This window comes from Monodon monoceros, unplaced genomic scaffold (genome assembly GCF_005190385.1).
Source record: "Monodon monoceros isolate NGI ecotype Baffin Bay Population unplaced genomic scaffold, NGI_Narwhal_1 Super_Scaffold_14, whole genome shotgun sequence".
In the NCBI taxonomy this organism is placed as follows: domain Eukaryota; kingdom Metazoa; phylum Chordata; class Mammalia; order Artiodactyla; family Monodontidae; genus Monodon; species Monodon monoceros.
The window spans coordinates 20,035,608-20,049,306 of NW_021703770.1; the positions used below are offsets into that span (position 1 = coordinate 20,035,608).

Sequence of the window (13,699 nt, forward strand, 5' to 3'; positions counted from 1 at the left end):
GGAGAGCCACTAGGGATTAATTCACTGGAGAAAAAGAAATGAAATCTTAGCACCCAGAGAGCTGGTCAGTAATTTTCTTTTCCTTTAAAGAAACTGGAAACAATTCATACATTTTCTTTTTCTCTTTAGCTGCCCCTTAAAAACATCTAGAGTGCAGAAGTATATTTTGTTCCATCCACTTGGCTGTATGACTAATTCATGAATAAGTATGTATTGTATACCTACTGTGTATATATACTTTTTTAACAGCTTTATTGAGATGTAATTTACATAACACAATTCACCCATTTAAAGTGTACAGATTCAATCGTTTAATATATTCACATTATTGTACACCTAATCACCAGAGTCAACTGCAGAATATTTCATTACTCTGAAAAGAAACCTTGCACCCCTTATCCCCTATCCGCCTGTCATCTCTTCTAGCCCCTAGGTATCCACTTTCTGTCTCTATAGACTTGCCCATTTTAAACATTTCATATAAATGGAATCACACAATATATGATATTTTGTGACTGGTTTCTTTCACTTAGCATATTTCCAAGATTCATTCATGTTGTAGTATGTATTGGTATTTCATTTCTTTTTATTGACAAGTAAATTATATGGATATACCACATTTTATTTATCCATTCGTCAGTTAATGGATATTTGTATTGTCTCCACGTTTTGGTATTATAAATAATGCTGCTATGAATTTTGTGGTCCGATTTTGTGTGGACATATACTTCCATTTCTCTTGGGTATATACCTAGGAAAGGAATTGCTGGATAATACAGTACTTTTATGTTTAAGCATTTGAGGAACTGCCAGACTGTTTACCAAAGGAGCTGCACCATTTCACACTCCCACCAGCAATGTATGTGGGTTCCAATTTCTCCGCATCCTTGACAACACTTGTTATTTCTTGTCTATTTAATTATAACCCATCCTAGTGAGTATGAAATGGCATGTAATTTCCATTTGTCTTTTCACCTTCACAATAATTTTATTTGGGCGGTTTTTGTAGGGGAGAAAAAGGTTGTGAAAACTTCTTTTATAATCTTTAAAGATTATGTTAATGCTTAGATGTGATTTTTTTGCCTGATCCCTTCTCACCTCTCTTTATAATAGTACCCCATTTTTTTTCTTTCATGAGGACTATCTCTTATCCACTCTCAGTCTATATGATTTGAGTAGAGCTGACCTCCTCCCCCCAGCGCCAGAATGAACACCTGAATCAGGCCTGGCTAATTGGAAACGTTGTATCAGAACAGGGCCTAGTCGCAGCGGAAAACCACACCAGTCATGTGAAAGAGATAATGTAATATAAGCATGTATTAATTAAGTATCAAGTTGTTAACCAGGACCCTAAATAGGTAGAAAGAGAAACCTAAAGCTCCTGGAGGTATAGCAACTGCAGGAAGCAACTTCTGCCCTTAAAGCAAGGGGATAAAACGGAACAGGTGAGAATTACTAAAACAGAAGTGTGGAGAAGCAGCCCTTGGAGTTGAAACCACGGAGAAGGCAAACTCCAATCCATTGGTGCAGACGTCTCTCAGCTCCGAGGAGGGGCCCCATGGGTCTGGTACCCACACACATCTCAGCAGAATGGGCTCCATCCCCTTAGTGCTGGTGTCTGGCTCTCTGGTGGGGGGAGAGGGGTGGATGCAGTAAAGCTGTTTCTGCAAGTGTTGCAAATTGGATTCAGGGACCGTGTTAGTAAGAAACTGCAGCTGCTAGAGTGAAGAAGTGACACTCGCAAGAGCCCCAAGCAGTCAGGGAGTCTACAGGAAGCTCACAGGAAGAAGCATGTCCTTTCTTCTTCCATCCTCCTTCCAGGTCCTGCCTCAGTGCCCCTCAGTGGCAGAAGCTACAAAAAAGCTGCCACCAGAGAATTGTGGTTTGCAGAGCTCCAGCTCCAGTGCCACAATGTAGAGCATAGAAAAGTGGGCTTGGAGCTGGCACAGGCCACCCCTTTAGCTACTCAGCATCCGTATGCACCCTTCTTTACACATTTAAACTTTCAAACAATTAACTCCCTGTTTCACCTAACATGATGCAACTGTCTTTCATACAAATGAAGGTATTCTCACACTCTTCACAAAATGAGAAGATGCAAAATCCTAATGGTCATTGTAGCTGTCTTTAGGTTATGTTAATTACCCCCTCAATTTCAACCTCAGTCCCAGATGAAATTCTGTTTCTGAAGACCAAATGGTAAAGTTAACCGCAAATAAAAAACACTTGTAGGGGGTGGGGGAGGGATGGACTGGGCGTTTAGGATTAGTAGATGCAAACTATTTATGTATAGAATGGATAAACAAGGTCCTACTGCATAGCACAGGGAACTATATTCAATATACTGGCATAAACCATAATGGAAAAGAGTATAAAAAAGAATGTATATGTGTGTATAATAGAGTCACTTTGCTATACAGCAGGAATTAACACAACATTGTAAATGAACTATACTTCAAAAAAAAAAAAATTAAAAAAACACTTGGGGCTTCCCTGGTGGCACAGTGGTTGAGAGTCCGCCTGCCGATGCAGGGGACGCGGGTTCGTGCCCCGGTCCAGGAAGTTCCCACATGCCGCGGAGCTGCTGGGCCCGTGAGTCATGGCCGCTGAGCCTGTGCGTCCGGAGCCTGTGCTCCGCAACGGGAGAGGCCACAACAGTGAGAGGCCCGCGTACCTCAAAAAAAAAAAAAAAAAAAAGAGCAAGATGGAAGCTACTTTTTTTTAGGACCTAGCTTCAGAAGGTACATGCCATCATTTCCATAGTATTAGTATTCTATTTGTTATATGGGTCAGCTCTATCCAGTGTGGAAGAGGACACACAAGCTTATGAATACCAGGAGGTGAGAATTTGGGGGCACCATCTTGGAAGCTGGCTATTGCAACCATGTGTTCCATGTTTCTTTTGACATCAGCGAGAGCCTCAATTTGTTCTTTAATTGGTGAAGCAACACAAACCTTCATTCCTGAAGTGTTTGAATACACCGTGGTTCTGCCTCTCTTTGTTTGTAGTAGTTTTTTATTAACATTTACTATCAGATATAGAAGTAATAAGAGGCATCTTAGAGACTCTCCTCAGTTCCAGAAATAGTCCTCTCTACTCTCAGCCTGTAGCAGGAATCTAATTTGCTCTTTGAAATTGGGATCAACTATTCCAGCCAGTAGAGTAACTCTCTTCTTTGCCTGTTGGTTCAGAGGCATAAGAAAGAAACCCCCAAATGACTTGGTGGCAGTCTCATCTTCCAAATGAATGGAATTATTGTTGCATCCTTGGTAGGAGCATTTCACCCTTAGAAACAAGACCTCCAAGCCAGCAGAGCTCAAAGTTGTGAGGGGAGGAAGCAAAAATTCTCTGAGTGGGTTATAAAATGTAATAGTGAGAGGAGCTCCTCCCATTTCTATCCTTTAATTCCTGGACCCATGTATTCTAGGTATGGAAGAGACACACCATATATTGACCTCTGGTTCAAAGTTTATACTGCATCTTGTAAGAGAATATCCATCCTTTCAAGGTGTTGTCTCCAAACTGGCATTACTTACATAATGATGTATTATAGCAAGACCATTTAATACCACAAATTCCTTGATTAGAATCCGTGTTGGCAGAATACCATGATGGCAAACAGGCATTTTGTTAAGTGATACTGACAGAAGCATTATAGGAAAGAAAAGAAAACTCACATACAGAATAGGCTCTGTTCCATTAAGGATAAATTTCTATTCCATGATGGAAAGGATCCAGTGTAATCAACCTGCCAGCAGGTGGCTGACGGGTTCCTTTCCCCTCCCCACCAGAATGGTGTCATACTGTGGGCTCAGTGTTGTTCCCAGCAGTAGTGATAACTAGGTCAGCGATGTTGTTGAAGCCCATGCATAGTCTCCATTTTGTCACCATAGCCACTTTTTTCATGGGCCCAGTGAACAAGCACTCAGCGGCGGGAAAAGACATCTAACTGACATCTATAGAAAGTGCCATTCTGTCCACCTGATTTTTGAGAGCCTCCTCTGCAGTGAATGCCTATTGACGGATTTTCACATGGGACAAATTATCTTCATACTTTGTGCCCATTCTAAAAGATCCATCTATATACTTTTTCACCAGACATCTTTCTCACAAATCTTCCAATCCTATTCTTTCCAAGTCCCTAACTTGACTAACATGTTTGTAGTACTTGCACCTTCCTGCTCATCAGATTCAACCTGCGTAATCCCATCAATGTAGTGGGTCAGTGTGACATTGTGTGGAATATCAAGATGCTCATGATCTCCACAGACTATACTATGGCTGAAGGCAAATGAGCTGACTTAGCATGAAACAAGACTGTAAAGGTATACTATTGACCCTGTCAAGGAAAAACAGACTGATTTTTGGTGCTGGTCCTAGCAAATTGTTAAAAGTTGAAGGAGAAAAAAAAAAAAGGATTTTCCACATGAGGTGCCAGGAGCTGTGTTGATTTGTTCCAGCAAATATATTACATCTGGAAGAGGTCCTGCAATTGAGTTACCCTCTGATTAACATAAAAATAATCTAGTCATGCTTCAAGATCCATCTGCCTTCTGCACAGACCAAATAGATGTGTTAAATGGAGATGAAATAAGAATCAAGGGCTTCCCTGGTGGTGCAGTGGTTGAGAGTCCGCCTGCCGATGCAGGGGACACGGGTTCGTGCCCTGGTCCGGGAAGATCCCACATGCCGTGGAGTGGCTGGGCCCGTGAGCCATGGCCGCTGGGCCTGCGTGTCCGGAGCCTGTGCTCCGCAACGGGAGGGGCCACAACAGTGAGAGGCCAGCGTACCAAAAAAAAAAAAAAAGAATCAACATTTCTGCATCATTCAAGTATTTGGTGATGGTAGTAATCCCTGCAATTCCTCCAAAGATGTCTTATTCTTTTGGTTTACTATCCTGGCAGGGAAGAGAAATTCCAATAGCTTCCCTTTGACCCTTCATATCCTAATGACCCTTCATAAATGAGACAGCTAATACAGGGACACAATCAGTTGCCTAGTATGTCTTTAAGTTGCACATTCTGGAACTGGAGAAAAAACACAGGGTGGGCTCATGGAGCTACTGGGATTCAAACTTGGCATGTAACTCAGTTTATCACCTGACCACCATAAACCTCCATTTTGAATGTTGGACCAGTTGCATTTTGAAACCCTAGCAATCAGCATCAATTCAGAGTCAGGGTGTAGTAATCTCCAAAAGTTCTAGATATTTCTATTCCCCAAAGCACATTCACTCTAGAAAATGGCCACAGGTCCCTTTGGGAAAGGCTTCACGCGGACTTCAGTAGTTGTGGCTTGTGGGCTCTAGAGCGCAGGCTTAGTAGTTGCGGCGCACAGGCCTAGTTGCTCTGCGGCATGTGGGATCTTCCTGGACTAGGGCTCAAACCCATGTCCCCTACATTCTTAACCACTGCGCCACCAGGGAAGTCCCTGCATTTTATTTTTTATATTTTAACTTAAAAATTACTATTTTATAAAAGTGAGTTGACTTTTCCAGCTCTCCAGTTTGGACTCTAATAATAGGCAATCAAATAGCACTGAATAAATATAAACCTTGTTAAAAATACCTAAAATTTGTGCATTTGAGGATATTGAAACAAGTATCATCAGTGTACATTTCACTTGCTTTATCACTTCATCTACATTTGATTTGCTAATCTTAACTCTTGTCATGATTGAAAAATGTTATATCTCCTCACAAGAACTACAGAACTATATTCACTTTTTTCCAGTACCTTTGCTTTCCTTTGAAAAAAATGTTCCTACCATTTAGAATTTAAACCAGAATCATGAAATGACAATAGAAAACACTCATCTGGCTTGACAGGTAATATAGCCTGTGTGGTCCTCCTGGTGTAAAGCTAGAATTCCACCTTCCACCAAAAAAGCACCTCTTGAATTCAACTGAGAATGACATTTCTACAGGAATAAATTTGAATTTTCTCATATTTAAGAAGTTATTTATTTTAGCCATAAATAAGAACTTATTCATGAAGTATTTCATACATGATCATGATATTCTAAGGATACAGATTAGAACCACTATTTGAAGGTATCACAGGCAGCTGAAAGTCAGGAGCTACTGATCAATCTGACAACTTTACACTTCAAACTTACAAGGCTACTTTAATTTTGGCCTGAAGGGTGATTAAAACAATTGGGGAGGGGGCCGAAAAAGAAAAGCTTGATTATTCAATTCCTAATTGAATTAACCCTTTAGACAGTTTTTAAAAAATTTATTTATTTTTGGCTGCGTTGGGTCTTCATTGCTGCATGCAGGCTTTCTCTAGTTGCGGCGAGGGGGGCTACTCTTCATTGCAGTGCGCGGGCTTCTCATTGCAGTGGCTTCTCTCATTGTGGAGCATGGGCTCTAGGCACGCAGGCTTCAGTAGTTGTGGCACACGGGCTCAGTAGGTGTTGCTTGTGAGCGCTAGAGTGCAGGCTCAGTAGTTGTGGTGCATGGGCTTAGTTGCTCCGCAGCATGTGGGATCTTTCCTCACCAGGGACCGAACCCATGTCCCCTACGTTGGTAGGCGGATTCTTAACCACTGTGCCACCAGGGAAGCCCCACCTTTAGACATTTTTAAAGTAACATTTAAAGCCAACCTGAAAGAGTATTATTTTGGAATTTTTGCCATTTAAGATAACATTTACATCTAAAAGAAAATCGTCCTCCAGAACTCAAAAAAAGTAAAGGGATATTTTTCCCCCCTAGGACCTTATAAACAATTATGAAGTTCTCAAGAAAAATTGAGAGAAATGATTTTTCAACAAAGATTCTTTATCTTGCTAGATTATCAGTGCAACAAATACAGGTTTAGACACACTGGTTGAGCCTCAAAAAATGTACCTCCTACACACTCTATGCTCCACCACAGCAGAAGAGGAAATCAAGAATGAGTAGAATGAAGTATCTAGGCTACAGAAGTGACAAAGTAGATTCTCTGGATAAGGACAGGAAATGCCTGGCTGATAGCTGAGCAACATGCTTGGCAGAAAACCTTTCCACATTGGAGGACAGAGGGCTGGCTCCAGAAGTATTCCAGGGGTAAGAAATGACCTGATATTATATTGAAAATTATGAGATCCTTTCCAGAGTTACTGGAGAATATGGTAAGATCAAGTCAGAGGCTAGAAGAAAATGAGACCATTATTAACTTCTGGAATAACAAAAAAGTAACATAAAAAATAAATTCAACCATAGCAGGCTACTTGGTTTAGCGGTAAACAGAGTTTATAGTCATCAAAATGAAAATACTGAATTTGGGATGTATAAAGATTGAAATATTAATATATTAGAAAAATGGTGGAGTAAAATAAGTAAGCAAAATTTCCGCTCCTTCTAGTAGGAAGTCAATAAATAATGGGCAGATCCAAAGGTAGCAGCAGATTCATATTATTTGGAAATGTACAGGTAAATTCTAAAACCACTACATGAGTTGAAAGAGAAAGTTTCCTTTGTGAATGTGAAAAAGGGATTACCTCTTTTTTGTCACAAGTGTTTTGGTACTATATGATTTTTTTAAACTATCTGCATATAACGTTGGAGGGTGGCGGGCAGCAGTAAGACAGAAAGAGACAACAGTTTTACATTAAAAAACAACCTCCAAATTCTCTAAGAAAAGTGAACATGATCACACCTAAATCCATCCATTCTGGGTTTTTTTTTTTTTTTTTTAACAAATAATTTTATACAAAGGCTTGTGGGTCAATATTCATTTACAAAAATAAGTTTAGTCTTTTAACGTAAGTACTTCCACAGTTTCAAAAAGAAATTCATTTTCATATTTGCATGTCTTTAAAAGTATCCAAAGGACTCATTACCCTTCTGCATTCTGCTTTTCAGAAAGTACTTTTGAGGTAGATCTGTTTCGGATTCTTTTTCTTTTTCTTTTCTTTTCAGAGGCAGATGAGTTTGTATCCTGTGTTTTTTTCTTTTTCTTCAAACAGCTAAGAGGATTAGGGCCACTTATTCTCTTGCGCTTTTTTTTTCTTCTCTGTTCAGGGTCTTTTAGTAAACCCTGTTCCTCTTTGAGTTGCTTGATACTTTGTTTCTCTTGCCCTGAGACAAGCTGACCTGACTCTACTGCTTTAGCAAATGCAATTGTTTTTGGAGAAGGTTTGTCCAAGACTATAGTGTTCTGAATAATGAACATGAGAGGAATTCCAGGCTTTTTCTTTACTTTCATAGACAAATTCTGATCCTATTAAAAACAAAAATAGAACTATTTACTTCAAATATGTCAATTAAATCAGATGCCTTAAAGAGATTTCTAAGAACTTAAAGTGGGCTATACTGAAAATAAAAGAGATCCCAGGTTTTACTTTTCAAATCAGTTATGTCTTACTAATGGGAGTATATTTTACGATAAAGAAAGGAAGAAAAACATAAAAACTGAGCAGTTAAGTGGCAACAATGTGAATGGGATTTATCAATATTTTATATTGATCAATATTCTAAGACCAAAAATTTTCTAGGACCTCGAATTACAAACTAATGCAAAGGTAAATATACTAGGTGATGTCCCTCATTTCTACTCTGAGATATGTTTCAGAAAGGGTCAAGAATGCTCACAGAGGGCTTCCCTGGTGGCGCAGTGGTTGAGAGTCTGCCTGCCGATGCAGGGGACACGGGGTCGTGCCCGGGTCCGGGAAGATCCCACATGCCGCGGAGCGGCTGGGCCCGTGAGCCTTGGCCGCTGACCCTGCGCGTCCGGAGCCTGTGCTCCGCAATGGGAGAGGCCACAACAGTGAGAGGCCCGCATACCACAAAAAAAAAAAAAAAAAAAAAAGAATGCTCACAGAGATTGAAAGAATAGAAATAAAGTTGGGATTAGCTGATTCAGATTCTAGACTCAGCTCTGCTTCTAATTGTGTAATTTTATAATCCTACAAGCAAATTTAAGGAAATCTGTATGTATGTGAGCTTATTCATTAATATCGACCCTGAGAGTCTCTCCTCCCCTGCTTCCCAGTCTTTAAAAGCCTGAAACAGTTCCATACTGGTGGTATAGTCTCAAACAATAAGAAACACGACTTTCTAAGAAATAATATGAAACACGGGAACGTGAAAAAACATGCATAAACATAAAATGTAAAATCATTGCTCTACTCCCTTTCCCTTCAAGAGCCCCAAAACATATCATCACATCTGTCAATAATTTTTATTTTACAAAAGGAAACTTCAGTAATTTAGAAGAAAATCATTATGCTTAAGGCTCTCTCCTCAAATTCTGAAATAACAATTGCTTTTGTTGACTACAAATTAACTTGAAAGCGTGCATTTTAAAAAGTTGAAACACTTAAACCACTTCCACCTAATTTTTTCTAATGATAAATGGCTCCATATGGAGTATAAATAGAAATGATTATGATTGACTCTGGTTTTAAAAGTGGTATCACCTGTGTTGCCACAAAATAATGGTGAGGATTCCCATCTTCCACCATGGAAAGCAGACATTCTGATCCACTCACTGAATTCTTGAAATGGGGACAGTTTCGAACCTGGCATTTTTGTGCAATCAGCTTTGCCCCATATAAGTCCTTTCCCAATGTTTCCAACTCTTTTAACACACACCTGAAAAAAAAAAGTTATTAGCAGCTCACAATTATAACATATCTGTTGTTCACATAAATTATAAAAAAAATACTCAATTCTTCTTTTTAAACTACAAACCATACATTAAGCATTTCACTCTTAAAAGACCCGAAAAATGCATACACCAAGTAGAAGGAACATAATAAACAGTTAACATGTACTGAGCATTTATGATGTGCAGGCAGCATGCTAACTGCCTTTACATAAATTCTCGCTTATCTCAAAACAGCCCTACAAAGTTGGGTAGCTTACTTTATTTTTTTTCTACTTTTATTCTATTTATTTATTTTTATTAATTTTTCTTGGAGTATGGTTGCTTTACAGTGTTGTGTTAGCTCCCACTGCAAAACAAAATGAATCAGCCACACACATACAGATATCCCCTCCCTTCTGGACTTCCCTCACATTCAGATTAGCATAGTGCATAAGGTAGAGATCCCTGTGCTATACAGTATGAGGGCAGCTTACTGTAAAATTATCCTTATTTTAGAACACCTCATTCTGCGAGATTTCAAGTAACATGCCCAAATTCAAACAACTAATAAGAGGTAGAGTTGAAATGTGAATCTAAGTAGTTTGACGATAGATGCTTTGGACCAACCACAGTGCTACAGGCTTCTCCTTCAAGTGCAAATCGGTGCACCTTCAGAATATTTTCAGCTTAGAAAAGTAAACATTCTCAAGTCACCGGTGTGTTTAAAAACAAATCACAACTTTCTTTCACTTCGCATTTTCATATTAATATCAGGCAATGTTTTTCAAATTGTCATCTATAAACTACCCCTATCTGAATGACACAGTGATATTAATTTCTAGCTCCTTTCTCATCCCCAAATCTGAACTCCTGTGGAGTCAAACATTAGCATCTTAATAAGCTCCCCAGGTACTTCCTCTTAAAAATTACCACGAGAACTACTGAGTCAAAGATTTCTCAACCTTAGCCAGCCTTTGCCTGATTCTACCTTGCCTCACCCGCTTTATCACACCATTAGTTTTTGATTTTTTTAAGAGATTTTGCTTCTAAAGTCATCCATTTTGAGTTTCAGGCCTAAATTGCCAACTACTTATTGAATATTTCTTGTGGATGGCCCGCCATCAACTCTTCGTCAAATTCACGATGTCTAAAATCAAACTACTTTCCTGCCTCCAGGCTTCTCCAGGGCTTGCTACCTCTTTAAATTTATTATCTTCTCAGATACTGTTTCGAAATCAGAAATCCTATTTAACCTTTGCTTCCTCACTCCTACCCCTGCCCCTACCCCATCAGTGGTAGTCCTATCTCAGCTGTTGGTATCTACCTCTGTAACGTCTCCTTGTGAAATTCCTACCTCTCCTCTCTCAGGTTCAGGCTCCCATTATTTCTTGACTAGACAACCACAAACAAAACATGCATGTCTTCATTCTCTTGCTTCTTCTTCTTCTTGCTCTTCATTCTCTTGCTTCTCCAACTTACCCCTCACATAGCTGCAGTTATCTTTTCTAGAAGATACTTATCAGGTCTGATAGCATTTATCTCTTGATACACACCAAGAATTGACAATAATATGCTTTAAAATAAACTAGCAGTAACTTATTCTTAAATGAATAAGAATGGCCATGTTGGGACTTCCCTGGCGGTCCAGTGGTTAAGAATCCGCCTTCCAATGCAGGGAACGCAGCTTCGATCCCTGGTCAGGGAACTAAGATCCCACATGCTGCGGGGCAACTAAGCCCACGAGCCACAACTAGAGAGAAGACTGCACGCCTCAACGAAAGATCCCACATGCTGCAACTAAGACCCACCCGAGGTAGCCAAAAAAAAGAATGGCCATGTCAATAATTGCAATAACTGGGTGATAGATGTTTCGTTATACTATTCTATTTTTGTGTATGTATAAAATATCCCATAAGTTAAAATAAATTCTTTAGGGGGAAAAATGCTGCAGAATATAATTTCATGCAGTACTTCTCAACCTTTTTTATATTACAGCCCTGTATTAAAAATGTTAATATTTCTATGGCAGACAGGGGTAAGTAGACAAGGCTTGTGCCAGAAGCAATCAACTCTGGGGCACAGACCATCTGAGAACTTGTCTGGGAGCTCTGAAGGAGATGGGGATCAAAACTTAGGGGGTATCTATGACCATTTGAGGCTCTGCTTGAATGAAACCCACATGAAGTTCTGAATATAGAAAGCTGTTCATGGAGTAGTGTTATGTGAGAAAAGCAGGCCATTAATATCACATGCAGAGTAAGAGCCCATTCGTGTGTGTGTGTGTGTAAAGAACTGGATGATACACCACATGCTAACAGTGGTAAGTCACTGGTGTGGTATTATAGGTCATTTAAATTTTCTCTGTTCACTTTTTAAAGGAAATATTCTACAAAGGAAAAAAAAAACAAAACTAAGTTTATGAATAGTAGTTCTTCATTATGCAGACTCAACTTATCTTCTTATCAGCTTCTTTCCCAAATATACGCTGTGCTCTAATCTCTTTCCCTGGCATTTCACAACTCCACTCCACTCCTTTGTTCAAGAGGTCCCTACAAGTCACTTCTCTTTTCTTTCACTCAAAAAATGTCCTTCCCCTCAGAACTGAACCGTGACTGGGCTCAAAAGTTATCTCCTCTGTGGAACCTTCCTTGATTCCATCTTTCCTCCAATCAACCCCCCAAGATTCCATCTTAGGTGTTCCCACACTTTGAAGAAGTGAGGAAACTAGGGGTCAAAACACACCAATTAGAGGTTGATTTATGCACTTCGCTGGCCATATGGGCTGGGAGATCATCCTGTTCACCAAGTTATCCTCTGCTAGAGCAGTGCTTGGCGTATGGCTGGTGCAAAATAAACACAGTTGAATAAACAAATGACCTTGCACAAAGTTAGGAAACATCGAGTCCTGACTTATCTTTCTGGGAATCGAAGATATTACATCATGGGGCAGTTGTGAAGCTTGAAAAATTCTTAAACTGGGAAAAGCTATGCAAACAACAAGCAATCACTTAGAGGATACAGGTCTGAGATACCAATAAACGCTCTACATATACTATACCTCGTCCGACTTATAGGAAGTGTGTAAGTAGTTACGAGCTTTTTTCTACAAATGAGTAATCCAAGGCTCAGAGAGGTTAAGTAACTTGTCCGAAATCACAAAGCTGGTAGAACTGGGCCCAATATTGGAAACCAGGTCGAACGGCAAAGCACGTGTCTTATCCTCCAGGTTAAGATGAATACTCGCCGGACCTTATACTGTCTATCTACTTGGTAGATACTCGCCCACCCTCCTTAGCGGTCCCGCTGAACTGTCAGCTCCTCGTGGGCGGCGCGCTTTGCCCCTCGAGGGCTCCCAATGGATGCCTGCGAGCAGCGGCCTCGCCTCTACCGCACCCGCGGGGCCCCCGCGCCTCCACCCGGACCAGCCAGGCCCACCTGGTGGTGCACAGCTGAGTCTCCCCCATGAGGTAGCGGGGCAGCTGCTCCCGCAGCTGGATGCGGCCCCGCAAAGCCGCCTGACAGAAGGTGCCGTCCAGCAGGATCTGGTACGGCTCGCGGACCCCAAAATTGCTGCGGAAGAAGCCAAGATGCTTCTTGGCGTGTTTCTGCCTCGTGATCTTCATGCCTGGCTTTCCCGGAGCGAGCCACCGAACCAGAAAGCAGCAGCGAACTGCCCCCCACACAGCCCGCTATCGGCAAGACTGGCTTCTCCCGGAAATGAAGAAGCCTTGGCCCCGGAAGCAAACGCCCCATCTGTGGGCCTGGTTTACGTCACTCCCAAACGAGAGCGCGCTTTACCCGGTGCCCGCGCTTTAAGGGACACGCCCTCGGGGGGGCGGAGCTTGCGCGTAAGTGGGAAAACGACTAAGTGCTCGATTAGAGGCGCACATGCGCAGTCATGGTCCAGGTAAAAAAAAAATACACACTGCCTCTTGCGCGTTACCTGGCACGGCATCTGAAAAATCCGCAGTGAAAATATTGAGCCTTAATATGTCCTAGGCACTGTTCTAGGTAATATACCTTATATTTTTCCCTTTAATGTTAATAATTCTCAAATGAGGGAAGAAAGCGACCAAAGTATATTGGGCGACTATGATTGGGCAGGTTTGTAGTGATTGCCTTCCTA

General features: G+C 40.8%; 1 protein-coding gene across 1 annotated transcript; it reads right to left on the bottom strand.

The window, feature by feature from the left end:
* Positions 1-7,658: 7,658 nt before the first annotated feature.
* On the bottom strand, positions 7,659-13,285 carry UTP23 (UTP23 small subunit processome component). Its single transcript, XM_029222414.1, has 3 exons — positions 13,009-13,285; positions 9,404-9,578; positions 7,659-8,205 (listed from the first exon to the last, which is right to left on the bottom strand). The coding sequence occupies exons 1-3, from the start codon at positions 13,194-13,196 to the stop codon at positions 7,822-7,824; spliced, it is 747 nt and encodes a 248-aa protein (XP_029078247.1). The 5' UTR covers positions 13,197-13,285; the 3' UTR covers positions 7,659-7,821.
* Between the last annotated feature and the right edge of the window lie 414 nt (positions 13,286-13,699).

What these genes read in the sequence shown, in the direction of transcription:
- UTP23 (XM_029222414.1), bottom strand. Translation starts at nt 13,196, where the DNA reads ATGAAGATCACGAGGCAGAAACACGCCAAGAAGCATCTTGGCTTCTTC. An exon ending in ACTCAGCTGTGCACCACCAG is followed by an intron (nt 9,579 to 13,008) that starts GTGGGCCTGGCT and finishes TTTTTTTTTCAG; the next exon opens with GTGTGTGTTAAAAGAGTTGG. An exon ending in ATTATTTTGTGGCAACACAG is followed by an intron (nt 8,206 to 9,403) that starts GTGATACCACTT and finishes TGTTTTTAATAG; the next exon opens with GATCAGAATTTGTCTATGAA.